Consider the following 24,539-nt stretch of genomic DNA (forward strand, 5'->3'; position numbering starts at 1 on the left):
TTCTTTATATTAATGCTCGCCAGTTATTTTACTTACTTTCTGGTATTTTCGTTAACCAGAAACAGCAACTAACGCTTGTATTTTACCTTAGTTCCTTACTTTTAAGTAGTAATCCCCTATCTACAGTGGCTAATTTTCTGCTGTGCTTTTTCGTTTCCTCCACAGGTTTTAAGATCGGGTTTAAAATTTACATAAAATTTTAAAAATACACTTTTGTTAATTATGCAAAGAGGATTTTCAGGTAAATAATACACGAACTAAACTGTAACAAAAATAGAATGTATTTCCCAGTAAAGAGATACAACATCTAAATATTAATCTTTACTGCTTCCCGATATCGAGCTAAATGGGATTTTCTGATATTCCTCTTGATCATCTCCTTTGAACGCCGAGTACACCGTGAAAGGCTTATTCAACACTTGGTGAACGCCATAATGGCAATCGATTTTCAAATCATGTTTTTTATGATGTTGAAGTTTGCTCACAAAAAACCTACAATTAGAAACGTGTCTCTTGTTGAATAGTGTGTCCCCAATCCACAGCGCACGGCATAAAACCTGCCTAATGGATAGGAAAATATCTTGTCTAAACGACGGGGAAGGCCTTAAGTTTCTTTAGGGTTCAGGGTACGTTTTGAAGCAAAAAATATAATCTCACGCAAATTTTGCCTTCCTAATGGTCCGAAAAGCCAAGTCTAGGCAAATTTACCAACAAGATAATTTCCGTAGAAGACGCGATAAAATCCGGGAACATTATTAGTTAATTTAGAAATTTTTCGATGAGAATCGAACAAACCAGTTTGAAAAATACGGAGCCTTAAAAAGGCAAAAATTAAACTAATTTGACTCAAAAATTTAAGGCATTAACGAACCAATTGTTGTCCACCAAACTCCATAACTAAATTCAGCTGTTTTGGTATTTTTTCAAACAAGATCTTCTCCCGCCCATCCATTTTACCTATTTAATTCATGAATTTGAGGATGTGACAGATATTTCTCAATATCCATCCATTGGCAATCAGCGATCTCTCTGTCACATTTGCTAATGTTATTGGTAAGTGCTTTAAGATTAAGCACAATATAAATATCTGAGCAACCAAACATTCCTCCATGCCCGTGTCGCACTGTCAGAACTGATACAAATTCGGTTTGAATTCCAGTTTCCTCCAATACCTCTCGAATAGACGCATCTACCAAGTTCTCCCCTGAAATTCATACGTACGTTGGTTTACAAAGAAAGTCAAAAAACTATTCCATTCCATTTAAATAACCTTGGACTCTTGCAGTTCCCGAAATTCCTACACTCTGTAAAATCTTAAATAAAACATTGCACTGTTTTTTAACGAATCCCATCATTAACACTAACACAGGCACAAACATAAACAAACCATGATGACGAGATGAGCGATTGATGAATTCATGGTAGTGATAAAGCACCAATAATATTTGATTAGACCAAATACCTGGTTCCACGTATCCCCCGGGTAACTTCCACAACGGTTCTTTATAAAAATATTTCTCTTTAACCACCAAAACTTGGTCGCTCTCGTTGACCACCACAGCACCTACCCCAATCATGGTGTGGGCGTATGGTGGTACATTATCAATTTCGCTACTCGACAACCACACGTATAACATAACATAGTCTTTTTTGGCATGATGGTACTTAAAGCCATTCTAAAAAAAATATATCAAATGTATGAAAACCCGGCAAGGTGCCTCGTTCTGACGCAACCACCTGGTCGCAAATAATGAATTATAAAATTCAAGCATACCTTTACCAATATGGGAACCCAATCACTTTGATCTAAATATACTTTGAACCAAACTGCTCGTTTTTTGGTGTTCTTCCATAGTTCTAAGGAATCTGTAATCAAAAGGGTGCAGTATCTTGTATGTGATTCCCACAAATAGAGATATAATATTAAACTACATGTTTCTTCTTCAGTTGGCGTTAAATGGTTTTACTATCAGTAGAGCGATCGCTAAAGTGCAACATTAACTTCACTAAATATTTATATTTCTCTATTTCACCGGCTTTTTTGTCTTTAGTTTATTTTTTTTGCACACCTGAGAATTATCTGTGAGGATCAAATCAAATTTTTCTCGTTCCTTTGGACATCAAAGTTCCTAAAACGCTCGAGGTACTTCCAAGCGATTCAGAGGTTCATATTTGAAGGTACGGAGAAAGTCGCATATAACCACGGCGTATAACGAGACGAGTAAAAAGAGACATTATACCCAATCGTTACGTTAAAACTTGTTTTTTTGGTTATTAAAAAAAAAATGAACGAAACCCAAAAATTTATTTAAAAAAATTAATAACTTAATTAATAAATTAATAACGTAAATAATAAAACGTAAAATATTCTATATAGCTTCTAATTTATTTATATTTATGTACAGCAAAAACTCATTATTAATCAATATATTCTCTAATTTTTGTTCGATTCCTTGCAACTTAAGTCAAAATAAACCAATTAAATTTTTTTCTCTACAGAACTCATTTCACTCGCAGGCATTTTCTCGCTGGAATACCTGTGTAGCGCAAAACTGTTCAGGGTTGTGGAGCTGTAAGTCTTCTACAGCCGATGTTAGCTTAAAATCTTCACCAACCTCAAAGTCTTCATCGATTTCATCTTGAATTTTTTGAATGATGAGCACCTGGTTTGCAATTTGCTCCTCAGACAAGGCACTACTTGTTTCTAAGTGAAAATCATAATTTACAAAATCAATCCGTAACTCATCTGGCAATGCAGAGTTTTCTTTTGTCATAGCAAGAGGCACATCATCTCCTTTTTCAAAATCTATCTTTATCCTTCTCGCCACCTCAGTTAAACGGAGATGGTGCCAGTTGTGAACCTGCATGTCTAAAACGAAAAAATTCTAGATTGTTTGGGGTGATACCCTGGTTCGATGCTTCAGAAATAATTGATGTTGCATTCAAAAGATTAATAGCACGCTCATCGTTTGCTGATTGTTTTCAATAATATTCATGAGCTGAAGCCTCCTGAAATTAACATTCATTGATCTTAAGACACCCTGGTCAAACCGGCTGTAGAACTGATGTAGTATTTAGTGGAATATATTAAGAGATAATATTCTCTAAATTTGACATTTTTGGGTGCGCTGGAGAGTTGTCCAAGAAGGGAAAATTTTTTTTATTTCGTTTTGGTTCAGTCTTGCAAAACTTTTATAAACAGATCTGACGTCATGCAGGTTTTTTTTTTAATAAATGTATGAGGCATTTCATTTGCGTTAAAAATCTCGTCATTCTAATGATTTTTTCGAGTTTCTGGCCACACAGTTTTGATCCAGTTTTCCTTGCTGCAACTCGTACACGAGCAGCTTTATCAGTGATTTTTCCATATACAATGTTATGTGTTGGACGGAAGCGTTTAATCCAGCTTTCTGAGCATTAATATTCCGGGCCTTTTTTCATTATATTGTGAGTGTTCCGCTTCTGCCTGCAGTATTGGACCATTAATTGCTGATCCTTTACTTCTTTCCTTTCGAAGCCACTCATTTTCAATGGTATTTATTATCTTGTGTTTATACAGTCCTCGTTCACAATTCAAGAATTTTCCCGAGAATTCCTATTCCCTTTACACTCTTTTATAAAAAAAAATCCATTTCTTTGAGCCATTTAGTGACACAAAACATAAATTAAAATATCGGCACATAAAAAAACTCAGATTCTATGGCTTAAACGAACGAACTCCTTTGTTGCAGTTTTAGTTACTTAGTGTCGGTAAATTGCTCTAAGGAATAGCTACTTTGTGCATTTAAAGTAATGGAAATATAAAGTCAACACCACCAGCAATTAATTAGAAATTCCACGAAGACACCGAAACATATACAAAAAAAAAAGGCGTTTTAGTAATTTAAAAAAAAAAATCGCAGAAGAACCACAACCATACATAGGTGGGTGAGATATGTATGTATATAAAAAGACATTTCTGGGATTTTGTCTATAAAGTCACTAAAGCCATTGCCTTTTAAAAAATGCTTTTAAAAAGCATTGAATGACTTTTCAAAGAATGCTGACAGTGCTGACTTTATACTACAACTATTATACTGTATCCCGAAGCGTCATTATAGCCGGCTAGCAAACCACCAAAATTGCCTTTTTTGCGGACGTTAAAAGCGACTTTCTTACAATGGAGTAAATGCAAATCCAACGAAACGTTCGAATTTCCGGCGCTATATGGGATTTGTCGTTATAATCGACTTTGCCATTCAAGACTTTTACTGTATTTTAAAGTACTGCGAGGTATTCCGAGTTATTGTAAGAATATTTTTGTGTAGAAAATTTCATCAGAGAAACTACGTGTGCAAGTTTCAAAATAATAACTAAAAAAAAAAAACAAGTATCCACGTAAAATGGAGGGTGGGTATGGCGTTTTAGGGACGATTTACTGACATACGAAAGTTTGCAAACTTTTCATCAAAACAGGGTGATTTCGATGCTTAAGGAAGAGGCCAAGACCACCGTGAAAATGATCGTTTTCTTACGTTAATTCCGGACATCCTCAACTCGTTTGCCAATACTAACTATTATTGAAGAATTCTTAATAACAAGATCTGAGAAAATTATTAAAATAATAAACAATAGGAAAAATCTTATGATAAAACTATAATATTAAAAAAAATCCATAAACATACTTTTAAGCTTATCAGGAAAGACATCTAGGTTGCATTGTTCCTTATCTGAGGCAATAGTTATGCCTTCATATCTATCTCCTTTCCCATGAAAGGGCACTGATGAGTCTGACGTAATATCTACCCTATCACTCATTTTCCTTATGATGGATTTAATAGGAACTATTCCATAATTTCTATAAAATAAACAAAAAAAACCATTAAAGTCAGGTTTGTTAGGCAGTGTCCCTTGAGTCCATTCTCTCCAGAAATGCCAGGAAAATTCTGTTTCTGCAACTTAGATATTCAGTTTACACGTTCGCCCTCCACCTCACATGTTTGCAGTTTGATTGATTCATTTGCTATTTGCATTACATGTTCGCCGTTTGGACAACCAATGTCTTTTTTGAGCTGTCCTATTCAAACAAAATTCCATTTATTCTCAATTTTCTTTTCTATCTATCTGTAATAAGCAACTGCAATCAGTGAAAAGACCGCAAACCATTAACTACTTCGAAGAAGTAAACGGACGAACTTTGCTATTGACTGTGGGCAAAGAAAGTCTTACAGCTCATGTACAGGGTGATTTAAATTTAACTGTGTATACGGTAAGAGGGGTTAAAGAACTTCACTATGAATGAAATTCATCAATATATCGTAGGTAAACCTCAATTCATTCTCGAGATATAGGAAGTTTTCCTTTTTTTTTACTCAGTAGCTTTACAGTTAGTTATAACTTTTGTCCTACTCCCTATAACTAATTCACATTCTGTGGGTATCAGTAATCCGGCTAAAAGCTGAAGTCGGTTCATTGCGGAGTAGCAATTAAAGTGCGCCTTGAAGGGATATTTGCTTTCTAATATTAATTTTGATGTTTTTTAATTCTCTTCTTTAAAAGCCTCGATATTTAGAAAACATAAAAATTCTCACATTCGCAAAGAATCGTTTATCACTCTAACGTTGAATATAGAGGGTGTCCCAGACTGAAGGTGTCAAGGCTTATACATTCATTCCTTGGTCAGAAATATATCAATTCATGGTAATATATTCATATATGAATTGTCTCCTGGAAATACACAGAGCCTCTCAAAGTCACATTTCTTTTAAGTTTTGCATTTTGCAGGTAGGTCGAACACGACTATTGACTAACGGAATTTAATAATGTGTGACAAATTAATATTAAAATCATTTTTAACTGAAAAAATTTTATTTTTTAAATTTTTTGTCCGTACTAATACATTGGTCTGAATATCACAAATAGGATTATTTCCTGGATTTGACAAAGTATTTATCGAAATTGCTACTTTATAATTGTCGCCGATAATTTTTTTTTCAAATAACGCTAATAATTTTTTTATTGTATACTAAAAACTAATTTATAATAGCCCAACTTGCAGCATAAGTGCTCACAGAAAATTATGAAGAAAAATGACGCGATTCCAATAGTTAAGGACGGCTTTATCTGGTTCCTTCTCGCGCGGTATCATATGGGCGCCACTTGCCCATGGCGCCAGGCAACTCTGTACAAGATGATACCATAGGATAAAGTGAAACGAAATGCAGATGATCACAGAATGTCGCAAATGACTACACAACTGAGAGTATTCAAATTTTTCATATATTTTCAGTTAAAAATTATTTCGACATTAACGTCGTTAAATTCAGAAAAATATTTTCTATCAAAAAATCTAATACAAAAACTTGCAATTCTATTTGAAATTCGTTGAAAAAGTTGACTTCTGAAGCATAAGAAATTGCGTTAAAAAATCAACTTTAACGTTACTTAGTAGTCTAAATAATACCATTTTGTTTGGTTTTTAGCTCATCAAAATCCTTTCATAAATAACTGAGTTAGGGATTCACCCGTTTTTTTTTTAAACATCGTGTATAAATATATCACCATAAATCGATATATTTTTGAACATGAATATGTGGTTAAGCGTTGACCCTCTGATTCTAGGACACCCTGTACTTCCTATTTGTTCGTTCAAACGAGTCCTATTTGTCGGTGTTTATATATGTTCGATAATTTTACTCTCGAGGCTGCTGGTTCTAAGACTTTGAACAAACATTTCATTATTATGAAAAAGGTGAATTGATATGAACTCGACTCTTGATTCTGTTTAACTCGGAAACCTCAATTGTCTCACCACAGTGTCATTAAAATGTTTACCATATTCTAATAAGGTGTTCAAAACAGGCGGTGCCCTTGTAATAAAGTCAGGAAGACCAAACGGTCGATAAGAATTTTTCCTGAAAACACATTTAATTTATGTGTTCATCAGCTAGCCCTCTTCGAACTGATTCCAATAATTTAAATTTTTGTATATTTATCTTTTCCAGTTTTCCGAAAAATTAATTTAAAACTGTCCTAAAACTCCCTTTATTACATGCAGCTGACCGCATTCCTTTAAAAATAAATAGAGCAAAAAACCGGATATATCCGGTTTCCCAGAACTCACATGCATTCCACACATTCCACAGTTAAGTGTTCTATCAACGATTAAAGGGGATGTGTTATGTAAGAAAGAGATAGCCCTGAAGGAATGTAGGTCAATGAATCACCATATGTAAGACAGACTAGGAAAACTTTAGACGTAAACTGGACAAGGACGCCAATATGGGTTATATACGACTAACGTTTCATATAATCATCTTTATCTCCAATTTCCAAATCGCACTACTCAGAGAAGGACAAAGCAATGACATTGAAGGTTTTCTTTCCCAGATGTTCATTCTTTTCTTTCATCATAACCTCAAAAACATTTCTTTTGATTATTCTAGAAGATTGTTGTTACCGCGCTAATTGCATCTTAAATGCAATTAAAATAGTTGAAAATTACATTTAGAGACAATAACTTTATGTCTGAGGTACCAAGGTCTCTTCATGTCTCGTCAAACAAACCCCTTGAAGATCAAAACTGGAATAGTATACATCAGATTCCTGCAACATTACACTTTAAGTTACCCCTTGTGAGAGACAAATTGACTTTGTCGGAGTCATATGACCCTCTCAGAGTGTTTAAGAAAGTATCCTTTTTCTTGGCTATGATACTGAATGCTATTCTGTATCCAAAATTGCTCAAGTTCCTTGGGAAATATAGGTAATATCAGTACCGAAACATTAATTTGCCTGGTCATAACGACTTAGAAGATAATGAAGTCTTCAATTCTCTTGCTAAAGAGATACTAGCTGTTGTTACAAAGTTACAATGAGATGTGAATGAGAGGGAATGCTACTAAAACGAGTACTTGGGCCTAGCCTGCTTAAGGGCACACGTCAGGTTGGGACCTTTTCAGAATAAATCACATAATATCTAGTAAATCTCGATAAGGTACAATTGTAATTGATTACATCACTGTATACTGGGCACTGTCAGCTATGATCTGACATGTGCAATATCAATCTGGCAACTACATTGCAAGTGTACTGTGCGTAGAAGATGAGAACACTAGTGTACTCATTTCCTGATCCTACATGCACTTAAAAGGAACCGCTTTCCTTATTCTTCAAGATTTTAGAAACAAGAAAGATTGCAAATCCAACCGTTGGACTTTGACAAAATTTGATTTAGCCATATTATTGATTTTCCTAAGAAATTAAATCTGCAAAGTGAATTGTAAAAGATATTGAGGTACAGTATATCATGGTGCAAGGGCAATTATGGGCCCACTCATTTCAATTCACCCTAGTTCATAGTCTTAACTCTTACCTAAAGGTCCAATTATCAATGTGCCTTCAACTTGAACTGCAAGCTTATTTCCACATAACTCTGGAATATAACCTTAATATTACTCAGACCAAGGGTCAGATCCTTTACTAGCTTGATGCTAAATTTAATCACACACTAATAATTTGACCCTAAACTTTCTTAATTTGGCACCTACTTGAAATGATTTTTGAGGAAGGATTATTGTCTATACACTTACCTTACAATTTTTTGATAATGAGTTAACACTAGTACTGAAAGTGAAAATTTTCGGAATTTGAAATGATGCAAATGTCGAAACAGGACAACGTGACATAATTTATAATCAATTGGAAATAGTGTTCCCGCTATATTCATATAGGATAGATAAAATAAAGTGTTTAATTAGCTTTAACTCATTCACTGCCATGAACAAACTAATTAACAAGGAACCTTGCTCACGATATAATTATCTCAATAATTGCATGATAACATGATAGCACATAGTACAGAGTAACAACACAGAGAAAGCTAAAATTAAAAAATTAGAGTAGCCAAAACACAAAATGAAAATTTGATATTTCAAACAGTAAGACAACCGACAGGGCACAGTTGTCGGATTCTATAAGATCGATTCAATGTCATTCAACAAATTTAATTGTTTTGTTAAGTAATATTTCCTTAAGAATTATTAGCGGTTATATCTAAACGCTATTTTTTCTGAAACTTAGTCGATCTTCAAGAATCTGGATACTGAGCCGTGATTCTATAAGAATGAAAGAGAGTAAGAATAAAATTTTTGGCAACTTTGGTTTACCGAAAAATTCAATTTTCCACGTTAAATGGTTAGAAAATCTTATTCTCACTGTTCAACACATTTTATAACATTATAAAATCAAGGGGAAAACGGTCGGGACCAAATAAGGGGCGAACCTTATGGTAACGACAGCGTGGCACGTGTCAAAGACGTCATTCGTATCAGCTGTTCCATTTGTTTCATTTTGTTTATTGAATGTAGCAACACTGAGGACTGATTGATATTTTCGTATCATTCTCAAGTTTTAAAAAGTGTACCTGAAGCGAGAAAGTCAAGGTCCTTTGATTAGTTTTATTTAAATAGGAATAACATGAGAAAAATTCGTAAATACTGTTTTAGTAAGAATCATGAATTAAAAACCTCAGTAGAAAAATAAAAAAGAAAACGTCGAAAAAAATGTTATTTTGACCTAAATTGCCCCTATATGATCCTATATAAGATTACAATAATCTTGAGTAGAAGTTTTTCGCGTTTTCCGTTAACACCATTTATGTGGGGATCACATTTAACTGAATGAATACCTTTAGCTTTAATGAACAATTCAGTATAAAAAACATGTATCTCGCATCTTTCTTCATTCATTTCTTAATTTCTTTGTAATATTTACGTATCTTCCCATTTATTGTGAATTGTACAGGAATGTTTTATCATCTGTTCCTGACCTAATGGTGAAGGATTGTACCATGTTTTAATGCAGTACAACCTCTAATCCGAATACTGAATTGCCCGGCCTCATTTGGACTACCGAATGATTCGGATTAACAAACATAGAAGAAAAAATGCATATTTTCTGGGCATGTATTAATTTAATCTCAACAAGATATATATACACAAACCCGACAAATTGGACCTACGTATTTTTATCCATTATATGGCATATACATAGGGTTCCATTTAAAGATGTGTTTGGAGATTACTCAAAAATAATACATAGTATGAAAAAAAGTTTGAAATAAAAGTTGCCCAGTCAATAGGGGGACATGTCGCGAAGATAGTGACTTAGCCAAAACGTCACTTTAAGGTCATTCCAAGAGCACTTTTTGTTTCAAATAGCAACCCTCTATTTTTTTACAGATCCTTGTAAGCTTTCAAAAAATTAATATCTTTTATTTTAAACATTTTTTTATTAGACGCTTTAATACAGAATTGTTCTTTTTAATTTTTAATTTGGCAAATTAATTTAAAATCATAATTTGAGAAAATTATGGAGGTATATGTTCAAAAGAATCTCCTTCCTGTTCCAAATACGTCTCAACTCTTATCTAAAAAGAATTCTTTATTCTGTGTAACGTCAAGAGGAAATTTAAAAATTTTTTTCATATCAATAATTTTTGTTATTAGATAGAAGGATTGTTATAAAATTTTGTTGGGTTTGTTAAATTACAAATCTATGTACAAAACTAGAATCTAAATAGTAATAGATAAATAATAATTTCGGCATGGTTGACTCATGTTGTGTACGCACCAAGATGATTCACGTGTATATAAATAGGGAAATATTTCTTGTAATCTTTCACAATTCTTGTAGTGCAGTAGTATTTCTACCGTTTATAGGTAAAGTCGGTTACTTCATTTTTGTCTTGTTAATTCCAATTTCCACTAAATATACTCATAATTTCCAACAATTTTAAACAAAATATGCATTGCAAATATATTTTTTTAATAAATGATAATAATTTCGACTACTTCAAAAATTAGACAAAAATCAAAAATAACTCTACAACAAAATGTCTAATGAAAAATTGTTCAAATAAAAAATATTAATTTTTTGATGGTCTACGAGGATCTTTAAAAAAATATCAGGTTGTCATTTGAAAAAAAATTGCCTTTGAAATGACCTTAAAATGACGTTTTGGCTAAAATCACTATCTTCATGACATGTCTCCCTCTTTATCGGACAACTTTTATTTGATTTTTTTTCCATACAATGTACAGTTTTTGAGTAATCTTCAATCACAGCTTTAAATAGGACATTCTGTATATCTAAATGAATAAGTAATCAAGAGTTACTTTTGTAAATGTAAATGATGCACGACCACATGTGGCTAGAGTGACTACGGATTTATTTCAACAAAATGCATTAAATTTCCTACTTTAGCCACCTTAATCCCCAGATTTCTCACCCATTGAATATGCATGAGATATTGTAGGTACACGGTTGCATAATTTACCCTTTCCCCCACCAACCCCAGCGGCGCTATGTCAAGCTGTGCAGTTAGCTTAGAATGGGATAGACCAAGAAGACATTAATCATCTCATTAAATCCATGCCGAAACATGTATAGAAATGTATAAGACACTGCGGAGGACTAATAAAGTATTAATTTTTTTTTGGTTTTTAACAATTAAACGTTTTCAATTTTTTAATAAAGCATTAGTTTTAGCATAAGAAAGATGCATGCCAAAAATTATTTAAATAAAACCATTTTTACGGGGTGTTCTCTTTTCTATGTCACGTAATAGATTTAGTCCTAATATAAAGGTTGCTTGCACGTATTATATTACAAGTTATGATAAACGGTCCAGTAAGGGGTGTCCTAGATTTTATGATTGATAACTTTTGGAATGGGTGGAAAGACACGTTATAAAAAATAACAATTAAATGTTGATAAAGCTACTTTATTGTCAATAAAAGGATAAATAAATGTTAAAACCGTGGAGTTGAAATCAAATTTGAAAAAGCTTACATGCGCAACTACCGACGGTGCGGAAAATACATTCGGTTTTAATACCGATTTAATTAACAATTCATTTAAATCGAAATGTTCTGTGGCACCTCTAAAATCTCATTGTGTTACACATCAACAGGCTTTAGGTCGAATAACACATACCTTAATTCACGTGATAACTATCATTGTTTCCATGGTAAATTTCATAAGAAAAGCTGGACTTAATTGTGAACGATTTAGAAGTTTTTTTGAGCTTAATGAATCCGAGTATGACGACTTAGTGTACCATGCTAAAATGCGATGGTGTAATAGCGGAAAAGTGCTAGATCGCCTCTCTGAGTCACGAAACGGAACTGATGTATTTATTATTAAAGAAATTAAGACTTCTGCGAGAACTTTCCGATCCTATGTGTTTGTGGGATCTAGCATTTTTTATTGACATTACTGAGCGTCTTAACTCTCTTAATGTAAACTTACTAGGAAAAGGAAAACTTCTATATAAACTTTTTTCCGTATTAAAAGTATTTCAAACAAAATTACTCTTTTTCAAGTAGCAGTTGCAACAAAGTAATTATACACGTTTTCGACCTTGTGACAATTTTCAGAAAATTATGCTAAAGGAATTTACGTTTTCAGCTCAAAGTTGCATTGAGAAAATTGCAGTGCTAGAAAACGTGCTACATATAGTATAAAGATTTTGGTAAATACGGAAGCATGTTGATTTTGCTCCAAAATCCACTTGAAGCATATTCTAATGAGATTGACCGATTTGTAATTAAAGGGCACTACGAATTCCCCGTTTAAAAATGAAAATTTAATCAACTTTATTCTTTGTTGCCAAAACTATTGTAGCAACATCAGAAGCGTTAGTAGACAAATAATTTCTATTTTTGGAACAATTTACGGCTGTGAGTAAACTTTTTCTATAGATAAATATATAAGATCAAAAAACCGTCAAAAACTGACTAATAACAATCATTTGAAAGGTTTTTTTACCATTGGTGTTCCTAAATCGGCAACAAATATAGAAAAAATTTAAATAAAAAAAGAAAAAAAAAGAAAAAAATTTAAATAATTGAAAGATTTGCAAAACCAGCACACCAACCGCATTAATACCTGTGTTTATTTGTATTTTTTTTTTCATAATTTTATTTTTCGTCATAAATAATAAAAAATAAAACAAATTAATTAATATTATTTTCGTATAAAATTTTACATGCGGCCCACCCATAATTGTAAATGTTCACATGCTGCGTTGTGTCCAAGAAGTTGGTGGACCCCTAGATTAGACCAATTCCCATGTTTTTACTCCCTTTTTCGTCCGCTCCTTATTACCGCGATTAATATCAATTTTATAACACAGTGGGTTAGCGGGCTAATCGGCAAAAATGTCTCAAAAGCATATTGTAATTTTATAAATTTATAGATTTAAATGTAACCTCGAAGTCATAGTAATGTGTACACGTCGAAACTTTAATGCATAATGGATTATTATATTATCCTAACGCCAGCTCTTCTTTTTCTAAACTGCATTGCAACGCTGACTCAAAATTCAACTCGAATTCCGTTTGGAACCTGGAAAAGTACCCTTTTCCGCGCGCTTGTCGAGAAATATCCGAAGACCTTAATAGAAAGGTGTATTTTCAACGATTAACAAACTGGAAATACTGGTTCCCAGTATGATATAATGAATATTACATTTTTGGTAAAGTTGACAGCATTGATATATTGGACTTAGGATGATATGGACAGGCAGTGCCAGTAAGTGGCTTGACTAATCCGACGGCAGCCGCATTAGTGCTATTGTCATTAGTAACTTTGTTTGCATTATGCGTATTTAACTATTTGCATAGGTTCGTCCTAATGGGAAAGTTAATTATTGTGAAAGTTTTTGCAAATATTTTCCGACGTTACAGTGGCTAAAATCAAACATTTTTAATGAGAAAGTAGTAACCTTAGTCGGGATAAATAACATTCATTTCGATACTTGAGGATTTTTATTATCTTGCGCCGTTTCGAAGATACAGGGTGTTTTCCGAAAGCTTTTAGCACGTTCGAGGATAGTACTGAAACCAATCTTGTGCTAAAAACGGTTCTTGCGCTTTTCCTCGTGAATGAATGTAAAACCTGTCTCACTTGGAAAACTATAATTTCTTTCATGAAAAAAATTATGAATAGGAAAAAAATTACGGATATTTTGAAAAAAAACGAGTTTACGAAAAAGTGCCTTTCACGTGGCTTTGAAACCGCGATAAACACCAAAATACGGTTTTCACTAAGTTTACCATGAAGACAGAGTCTCAACGTAGATTTTCATCTTCAAAAGTTCGAGTGATTTAATCTTCCCGGGGTAAATTCAAACCAATGTAGCTATTACATAGAATTACCTACCTGTAAATACTTGTGAGACCTTACCAAAGAATAAAGGCAAATCACACAGGTCACTAAGGGAAGTGCCCTGCTGTGTGACTTGAAATCATGAATGAATAGCATTAATGAAGAAAGCCTTCAAAACCGGCGCCACGGCTCCCGCCAAACACACTGTACAATTATGTATATAATTGATAAAATTTTAAATAACTTCATGTTTTTCTGTTGTCTGCCTGTTAACACCTTCTTGGATGAACAGAAGTAGGTACGTGCCTAATTTTCTCAAATTACTCTCGATCCGTTATTTCGAAGGCACTAGTTATCATGGCTATTGTAAATGGCAATATTAGGAAAACGAAATCCTTTCCTAATGAGTTTCACACATTATTTTTCCTGATATCCCTGTGCGATGAGGAACGTAGAAAAATTGAGAACAAAAATTAAAAAGAAAGAAGGGAAAAAACATATTAGAAAGAAAAAACAGAGTTAGAGAAGGTTTTCTTAAGAGACTCAATTCGACGCATACTGAAACATAAAATTTTTTTAAAGTATCTCAATACCTACACTTAACTCATTTTCATTATATAATTGGGACGTAATAAAGGTTTATCAATTATTCTGTTAAAACGTGACTGCGTGTGAATCTTCAGTTTAAGGCATCTAATAGTGCGACTGTTTTAATGAATACTTTGATAAATTTAATGAGCTGCCTGTAACGTGTTAATGAGCTAATATCGAGTACACTAACAAATCTGTAGGACTTTTTAATCTCGTTAAAATTGTGCAAATAGATGTAGTTATTAACGTCATGAGACCGATAATTCACAGAACCGTTTAAAGGAAGTTCGATTAGATCGCTCAAAACACATCTTCCACCTAATTACGAAGGAAAGTGCGTTTATCTAGAATTATTGTGATAACCGTCAAGAATTTAAAAATTCTAGATGACGTACTAGAGGTAACTTAACTCACTTAAATTAACTTAATAATCTGGTAATATTTAAGGTAAAAAAAAATCGCACATTTCTGGATGAAAAAAGTACTTAAAATCACATTGTGTCATTGCTATGCCAATTCATTTCGCTGTTTTTTTCTTAACGAACCAAATCCAAAAAGAGTGAACAGCTCGTTATTCAGGTGGTTCCAGCGTTGAAGAGGGTCAGGTCAGAAACTTGAGTCTACCAGTAAACGTCCCATATAACATCGAATTTGGCATAACTGAGCGATAAGCATGTTTCGCTTTCTGGTCTGTCATGCTTCAACGAAAGATAATGACTATCTAAGTTTCCAAAGGTCAAACAATTTCAAATACAGGACTTGATATTAGTTCTTCTATTAAAACAAACAGGAGGGTTTCAAAAAGGGTCGTTTCTAAATGTGAAGATATCTGATACTATGGAAAAATTCACGTGCACTTTCAACTGTGTCATATGGGAGTGAATTTCAGAAGACCAAGTGAAAACGGGAGATAATGCAGAAATGTACTCTTGTTCCTTTTGCAATTCTAGTTGTGGTCAATAAAAGGTTCCTTAAACCGGACGTGCAAACACCCATAAATCACCTTAACATCAGTAAGTTTGAACATAAAAGGTTCGAATTACGATGATTTATTGGTCATTGCATTTAAGGACCCGCCATGAATTTTATGTGCGTCACAGCCCTTTTATTTCACATCGTACCGTCTTTCATTCAGCAATATTTTTAAATTTTTCAAAATTACTTTTATATTTAAAAATATAAAAAAATTAATATAAAGCGAAATAAAAATTACATTAAGAAGGAATCGAAATTATCGCAGGAAAAATTTTAATTGAAAAAATATGTGGATCGTCCTTTAAGGGGCCAAAACTACGGAATTTTATGGAAAACCATACCTAAACTTGGCCAAATATACCTCGGACTGAGACCATAATTCGATCGGCCATAATTAAGTATCCCCAGAAAAACCATTAACTGCCATTAATGGTTCATGAGGTAATATGACGTTGTGTTATATTTAAACAATCCATGCCATCCTTAACCAAATAATGTGCGTACTCGGAATTATAGAGAGCTCCGTTAAGGGCAGATTAGAGATATTCCATGTGATTAGAGAAGTATCCAGCAAAACCGAAATTATTCGTTGGAAAAGGGGCTCACGAAGCTTGCCAACTAATGATATTAATTAAGCACGATAAATTACGTGATATGATTTCCTAAAATCCGGTTCTTCAATATTCAGGGTATTGTCCACGTATGATATCCGATGAATCAATCATCAGATACTTTTTAAATTAAACTTTTTTAAAGATCTTAGAACATTGTGTTTTTACATTTTTTATCTTTACAACTTTCCGATTCTACAATTTTGATTTTTGTTCGATGGCTCCTATGGCCACTAGCCAATGAAAAATTAATGAGCCATAGAGAAAAAAACATTCCAAAGTAGACGACATTTTACTAACCATACACCATAAAGGCATTTCCCTCATAGATAAATCTCTATCTTACTCACAATTTTCTAGGAGCTCTTTCTTCTTTTTTTATTTATTTTTTTGCAATTTTTATTTTAGCAGTTCCACCGACCAACCAGAAGGGCAAATTTGTGTTAAAAAAATTGTAGTTTATTTGATGTGAGTTCAACGGTTTGACGATTTTAATGTTTTTATGGCAATTCTGATAGATCAATAGATGCTGGATGATCTCTTATTCGAACTAACCCCATCAGTAGCCGAAAAGCGAAGAACACGGGCACGCCCACATGTGAGAAGCTCAAGTTGATGATAATGTGTGAAGATGAAACGTCGGGTGGCATTTTGTATTAGTGAAATTTTAAATAAAAAAAGTAATTATTTACAGTTGCATAACTGATAGGGTCAAACTTCGTCCCCCTCCGCGCCCCCTAATTCTTGGGGTACCGAGAGGTTTCTCAAAAATATGATTACAAAAGTTTTTGTTGTGGTGTCATTTACAAAACTGTTATTTACAATATAGATAAGTGCAATCCACTGTACAAATAATCAATTTCTTATTCTTATCGTATTCTCCATTTCCGTAACTGGTCCTAAAAATATTTGATATTCAATAGAACACAATTCCTTTACCTAATACCAGTTGCCGATTGTGAAGGTAAATTTTGAGAATATTTTCGAACCTGATTGGTCACCCACAAATTGCTTGTGATAAAACCCATTAAAATAAATACCTTGGACAAACCCAAAATCGCCATTAGAGTATTAGTCGTAGGACTACTAGGAGTGGTAAATCGTCCTTTGCTGCGTGCGTACTTCTGTTGGAAGTTTTTTTCAAATAATTTTGCTTCGTGAGCGCAGGTGATTTCAAAATGAATCAAGAGCACGATGAAATTGAAAACCCAACTGTGGTTCCAGAGACACTCGGTGATCCCATAAGTTCAAATGAATCATTTTCATCATTTGAGTCTTACGGCAATTCTAAGAGTTACAGTGTCCCGAACACTTATGTTTATAAAGAAGACGTGTTTCCAGTTAGAGTGCAGCAAGATTCTTACGTTTCGCATGATAACCAGATTATGATGGTAAGCATGATATACAATTAGCGTGTATGAGCATATGATCAGCGGACGCTCTATGTTGTTTCACTCGTCTGCCAGATCACGAACTTGATATTTACTTAGCGTAAATTTACTATATTAAATTGTCAATAAAGTAATATACTAAACTACTAAAAATTGCTTGAACTTTGAAATAAACTTTAAAGTACATAATTAAGAGCTCTTTTCAAAACCGTGAGCGATCACCTTCTGATAGATTTACCCTGCAGATAGCCGACCGATGACTGCTAGTACGTCTTTATTCCTTAAAAACTGCGACTTGGAAAAGTTGTATAAACTAGTTAGTATAATGATTCAAAACAAAACAATTTCATTAGGCACAGAATTCTGGCACGTACAGGCTGTTGAGTTTTTCGAGCAGCTACGTCTCAACTACTTATCATTACGCTTCTCACCAAAGCTGTTTGCGTTTTTTTGTGATTTATTCTTAATACGTTTATTTTAAAATTCCCGTTATTGTTTCAGAACAACAATGACCTCAATCCGAATCCGTCGCTTTCTTCTTATTCATTCGAAGACAACTGGTACCAAATCGCTTCAAATCAGTGTGTAGATGTAACCCCGGTGAATGTTTGCCCGAAGGAAGCAGTGCAGAAAAACAAAATTAAGACGACAGTAGCGAAACGATCAAGAACCCAATATACGTCCTTCCAGTTAATGGCCCTGGAAAAGGAGTTTCAAACGGGAAAGTACCTTTGCAGAGCCAAGAGGATCCAGTTGTCCCAAGAATTAAATTTAACAGAGAAACAAATTAAGGTCTGGTTTCAAAACCGTAGAATGAAATTTAAGAAAGACAGCAAAATCAGAACGCCTCAAGGATCGAATTCCTTTCAGCTAACTTCCTCGCCAGAATTAGCCCAGAACCAGAGTTTAGAGGTCGCTTTGAGTTCATCTAACGTTCCTCTCATTAAAGAAGATCTTCCCATTTTGTCCCAAAAGTTGGTGAACAGCTCCATGGTCGTTCAAAACTCCCATCAATTTAAATTCCCAACAACCTCGGGATCCGCATTTCACACCCCCCACGGGCAATGGGACGTTCCATCGGTCGCTACCACACACCAAAGTTATCATCATCAGTTTGGTATGTACGGTAACAATTATGACCAGGTGTGCCTCCCGATTTCGTACTCTCTCCCTGTGGGGTCCAACTTAGTCCCATCGTATCAAAACGATGGCGGCATTCAGGCAAACTTCCATCACAACAGGCTGAACGAGTATAACATTGATGCAAGGGGTAATAATACCAATCATACCTCAACATACGGGATGTTGTCGCAGAATTTACAATGCGTTACTTGGAGTGCGAATGAATGTCGATCTGCTTCTCCAGCAGAGCAGAGCACTGGGTTAACGGAGCTGTAGATAGAGTAATTGACGTTGCTCTGGCCTTGGTGTGTGTGTGTGTGTGTGTATGTGATGAGCGAACATTTTATCTCTACTTTTTTGGAACAATTATGAATATTTTTACTCTACTGCTTCAAATAAACGTGTATTTTTCAAATATGTATATACAATGGTGGCCATACAAATAAGAACGTCCTTTAAAGCGGTAAAACTTCTTTAAAACAAAAAAAAAACGTATTTGTGTGATCACGTACTTTTATAATAAAATACGTCTATTTTCAGTCAATATATATATTTTTTATATTTATATTATAGACCAAAACAATAAATAACCAAAATTCCTTTGGACAAATAAATAAGATCGTTTTCAAAGAAATCATTTGTCTATCAATTTGTGCCGCTTTAGTGTGCAAAATACCTTAACAGAACATAAAATGGGTAAAAGAAAATCTTGCACTCCAAATTTGCGAAAATTGATTATGTTTTTAATGGAAAAGAACGGGAATTATCAAAAAATTGCTGACCATTTAGATTGTTCAAAAAACTACGGTCGCAAATGCGGTTAAACATGTCAACGTCCGTGAAATTTAGAAAATCCTATGAGACAACAAAGGAAAAGAAAAACAACAGCTCAATTTAATAAACATTTATTAATACCATCAAAAAAAGATCCAAACTTAACTCCTGTTCAACTAGAAAGAGAGCTTTTCAGCCAAAAAATACTCACAGCTTCAACAAGAACAATACGAAGACGTTTAAATGAGGAAAGCTTGTTTGGAAGAGTTTTCCAGAAGGAAACCCATGACATCAAAAGGGAATGGAACTGCACGGTTGGAATTTGCAAAACTTCATATTGGATGGTCAAGTTCTCAATGGAAACATGTCGGACGAAACAAATATTCGTTCCTGATGGTCGAGTTTATGCGAGACGACCTCGTAACACCGAATTTAACCCAAAGTACATTACAATGGCCATAAAGCACAGTGGCGGCAATATTAAACTGTGGGGGTGTATGTCTGGACATGGAGTTGGACACGTTACCAAAATTGACGGTATCTTGAACATGCACAAATATAGGGATATTCTTGAGAATATTATCCTGCCATATGCAGAGAATACCCCTCCTGTTGTGTGACAGTTTCAGCACGACAATGACCCGAAACATACAGAAAAAATTGTAAAACGGTGGTTAGTAGAAGATCAAGTTGGTGTTATTGAGTAGTCTGCTTGCACTCCCGATTTGAATCCAATTGAGAATTTACGGTGGGATGTAAAACAGGCACTAAAAGATGAAAATGTAACAAATTTTACTCAACTTTACGAAGAAATTCAGCGGATTTGGCATGCCATACCTCGAAAACGATGTTTTTATTTTCCCGATTTCAAATAAGGTTGGTACATTTTAAAGACTTCTTATTTATGTGACCACCACTGTATATATTCAAATTCTACAAATATACAGGGTGTTCGTTTTACGAGCTCAACCATGAGGATCTAACATGTGATACATCATCGTGATCGGAAAAAAAAGCTGAATCCAAAAATGTGAAAATCCAAGATGGCGCCCATAATAAAAAATAAAGTTGATGATGGTTTCGGAAAATCGAAACGTCGAATTTCAAACTTGATACTGTCATCTTGTCGAAGAGAAAAAGTGACTACGAAAATGTGCCAGCCATTTTCAATGATCTCTTCAAACGAGTCCAGAAAAAAATAAAAACCTTTTTTCGAAATTTCGTATTTTCCCGGATATTTCCGGAAGTAAAGGAAATTTTATAATTCTTCAAATAGCATCTTACAAAGCTCGAAAATGCGCAACTTTTCCTTAATTTAAAAGACCTCGTATCTCTTCAAATAACCGAGATCCCCATGGTTGAGCTCGTAAAACGGACACCCTGTATAATGTACAAACTAAAAGAAAGGTATCCCATGCCTTAAATTTTTAGATACAGAATTAGCAACGTAAATTTAAGTGAAATCTACCAAGAGAAAAGAAGAAAATTTCGCATTTTCGGTAAATTCTACAAACTTCTTTCGATTAATCGATAAACACATATAGGATGACCAGATAGTTATTTTGATTAAATGTGAATTGAGTGTGCTACCAAAACTATATCTGTGAGATAGAATATAGTCTATTTTAGTAGGCATAATGAGAATAAAATTTTGCAGAATGTATATGGTAAGGTAATAATACCCTCTTTTCTCTAAATGTATCTTTTTGATAAATTGTACTAATATGACAGTGTGATGTAATTTATTAGTAATTTATTATAGAATATAACCCGGTTTGACCAGGCTTGAGGAGATTCTAGTTTTTCAGATTGAACTATGCAGTGCGAAACGCCACTTGCGCACACCAATACAAGAGTTTATTGCTGAATGAGTAACGAAAATTTCTGTCATTAAGTTTAACACTTTACCGCATGAGGCGAAGCTGAGTAAAATATTAGCGTTTGAAAACGATTGCCGTTTATTCTTCTGTGTTTAAATTAAAGCATTGAAAAGAGATAGGTTGTTACAAAACAGGAATCGTACTACGTATAAAGCGCAGGGATGAGTTAGAACTGATAATACCTGTATTTCTGCAGAAAAACTTTATTTTCTTTCATTGGAACAATTAAGTAGAGATACCAAAGTACCGATATAAAATAACGGATACAAACTAAATGTCTGTGCAGAAGATAGTATGGACGTCCTGAGTTCGAAGGATGCTCATCGGAAGGAGGGTCTCGGGTGCAGAGGGAACGGTCAAGTTTTCAACTAAAATATTCTCAAACGATACATCAAACGCTCTTAAATTCGCGTTAATTTTCATTCCGTTTTCCATGCCCACTTGGCAGGCCTTTCCTGAAAATGGACATACCATATACTATAGCAGATTTAATTCTTCCCACACTCATGAAATATTATATCATGTATTTACCGTTAAAAGCAACAATCACCTACAGGTATTTACGTAAAACGCTTTAACGTTTTAAACCGATAAATTTTTTGGTTTAACGTCTGTATGGTACGTAAGCAATAAAACAGTAACAGGCAAGTACCATGCATAGGACGTAAGTACAGATAATCTCTTTTCTTCCATAATTTTTACCGTCTGTCTCTGATTTAGTAAACTATTAGTCATTTAGGTCAAGTCCTTTCTGAGAAATATATATACTTAAAAATGAAAAAAAATATGCCGAACCAATTTTTTTGTTAACAGTTTATTCGATTTTTCTATGTTCTTGTATCTTTTAAAGTAGCACCTTTATCAAAAACTTTTTATACAAAGATTGTTCAGTATTTATCAAATGTTGAATGTCCGAAAAGAAAAAGGTGTATTATTAGAACAAAATATTCTTTTTGCGTCTCTCTTCCTCAGTCATATTTTTTATTGGCATACAGGGTAAAGAGAAATGTCCTGCAATAATAAGAAAACTTTACCACTTGGAATTTGATATTTCCTGTAAATATTGAATTCTCATTATAACGTTATTCAATAGCCTTGAATGATTCCTAGACACGTATTCAACGGTTTTTTTTTGTCCTAGAAAAAAATTACAGGGCGTTTGCACTTTTAGTTTTTTTTTTAATTTTTACGATGAGTTGGGCACCTTCTTGAGACACCCTACTTCAATGTGCAGCCATATAGTGAGGGATTCGGCCAACCATAACGTGGCCCACCTACCCACTAAAACCACCTCCCCTCTTATTACGAGTATCGCCTTTCCGCATTCCTAACTTTTCATTTATTGCCTTGAACGTATTGCCCCCACTATCGCAAGTCTAAGAGTTTGTTGAATCAGGACCCGAAGCAATAATTATTGTTCAAACATTTCACCTACACATTTTACAAAGGATGAGAAAAATGTAATTTTTTACTAACTCACGTTATTAGAAACTCAAGATTCAAACTTATAATCTATCATTTATCATCAATTTTCTTGACAATTTGGGTTATTCAAATTAAGCACATCCTAACAAAAGCAACCAGAATACAGGATACGTGAAAACTTTTTACAAAGGTCCTATAACTCTTTTTCTGAGTCCATTTCTTTAGTAATACATATTTAGTGAGAGTTCATCATCACAGCATACCGGGTGAACAAAACAAACTGTATTGCTTTGGTACATTTCATAGATTAGTGAGATTGTTTTTGCAATTGTTGCATTCTTGATAAATTCATGCCTAGTTTAGCTTAATACTTATAGAAAATAGTAACAAAGAGCAGTGGTTTCAAATAAACTTTGAGAGCAATGTTAGGATATTGAATTGCCAGCTTAAGTTGTCATAACTGTTAAGAGTTTCAGGTTAATGGTTTTTCTGATCTTCTGCCTGCTGAACAGCTCATCACTCGTTTCATCAGAATGCGTTGATAATAACAGAAAGCCCTCTTATAAATATGTAGTTTGTAATCTTACCTGGCAAGGAAGCTATGAGGAATAGGAACCTTTCTCTCAAAAACGATGCATCATCTTTTTCTGTTGAAGTAAGACCTCCATTATCATTTTTACTGCCTTCTATTTCCATTTTTCAAAAAAGAAAGAAATAACCCCAAAGTTTTGGTAAAATTTATAATATAGGTAATAAGTTAGGTTAGAATTATCATTGATCAAATTTAGAAGTTTACAAGCTAGCTAACCTAATCACTATATCACATTTAATTATTGCAAAACTTCTCTTCAAAATAAAAATAAATCATCACTACTAGTCCTTCTAGGCAAGGGTTGTTTTGAAGAGAAATTATATATTAAATCCCAAGTCTCTCATACACTTTTTATGTGCTTCTATTAAATCTCCACAGCTTTCCTGCCCTCTCTCAATTATGCTGAAAATATCCTGAAGTAATAAACTATGTATGCAATGCTAGAAATTGAAACCTACCATTGATCACGTAGTTTTTTTGTCTCTGGACATGCACAGCAAGGTTTCAACTTTTTCGGTTCATCTGAAGAGGCATTCTTTCCGGGGTCAGAAGCTGCTTTAACCTTTTCATTCACACTACCCATATTCAGAAAACTAACTAAAATATTGTAAACAGATAAGTATGTGTTCAAAGCACTATCGAATTTTTCTAGTATACTTTTCAAAGTGAAATATAAGAAAAGCCCCTGGTCAAAAGGAATTATTCCTACCTTAAACAGCTTAATTATGGTTGTACAGACTGAAGCAGTGCAATTATGATGTTATGAAAAAAATATTAAAAATTTGAACCAGGATATACTGAACTTGGAATTACAGAATTAATAATATTCCAATCCAGATTTTCCAGAATTTCTAAAGAATTTTTCCAGATTTCGGATTTCGTAAGAATCTTAGTACATAGTAATGTCACGATCGTCACTGTCACAATGACTGTTGCCAGGGGCAACTGTTTGCTTCGCAGGAATTACTCGCCATATTTGCCTAAATTGGCGATGTGAACCTATGAGAAAGTGCCAAGTTTTTGAGTA

At 33.9% G+C, this 24,539-nt stretch overlaps 3 protein-coding genes across 4 annotated transcripts; 1 reads left to right on the top strand and 2 right to left on the bottom strand.

Moving 5' to 3' along the window:
* Window positions 1-258: 258 nt before the first annotated feature.
* Window positions 259-9,205, bottom strand: LOC136347204 (uncharacterized). Of its 2 annotated transcripts, XM_066296963.1 has the most exons (7): window positions 8,571-8,705; window positions 8,354-8,413; window positions 4,665-4,837; window positions 1,775-1,866; window positions 1,463-1,676; window positions 958-1,204; window positions 259-492 (listed from the first exon to the last, which is right to left on the bottom strand). In XM_066296963.1, exons 3-7 carry the CDS (start codon window positions 4,795-4,797, stop codon window positions 315-317), a joined length of 864 nt encoding a protein of 287 aa, XP_066153060.1. In that variant the 5' UTR covers window positions 4,798-4,837; window positions 8,354-8,413; window positions 8,571-8,705; the 3' UTR covers window positions 259-314. The 2 variants fall into 2 exon arrangements, with proteins under 2 accessions (XP_066153060.1, XP_066153059.1); XM_066296962.1 differs by lacking the exon at window positions 8,354-8,413 and having other exon boundaries at window positions 8,571-9,205.
* An 8,342-nt stretch (window positions 9,206-17,547) lies between these two features.
* Window positions 17,548-19,175, top strand: LOC136347205 (homeobox protein Hox-A3-like). The gene is made up of 2 exons (XM_066296964.1): window positions 17,548-17,719; window positions 18,221-19,175. Exons 1-2 carry the CDS (start codon window positions 17,714-17,716, stop codon window positions 19,115-19,117), a joined length of 903 nt encoding a protein of 300 aa, XP_066153061.1. The 5' UTR covers window positions 17,548-17,713; the 3' UTR covers window positions 19,118-19,175.
* Window positions 19,176-21,682: 2,507 nt separating this feature from the next.
* Window positions 21,683-23,832, bottom strand: LOC136347177 (uncharacterized). The gene is made up of 2 exons (XM_066296937.1): window positions 23,508-23,832; window positions 21,683-21,950 (listed from the first exon to the last, which is right to left on the bottom strand). The coding sequence occupies exons 1-2, from the start codon at window positions 23,614-23,616 to the stop codon at window positions 21,766-21,768; spliced, it is 294 nt and encodes a 97-aa protein (XP_066153034.1). The 5' UTR covers window positions 23,617-23,832; the 3' UTR covers window positions 21,683-21,765.
* Window positions 23,833-24,539: the final 707 nt, after the last annotated feature.

Source organism: Euwallacea fornicatus, chromosome 27, assembly GCF_040115645.1.
Source record: "Euwallacea fornicatus isolate EFF26 chromosome 27, ASM4011564v1, whole genome shotgun sequence".
In the NCBI taxonomy this organism is placed as follows: domain Eukaryota; kingdom Metazoa; phylum Arthropoda; class Insecta; order Coleoptera; family Curculionidae; genus Euwallacea; species Euwallacea fornicatus.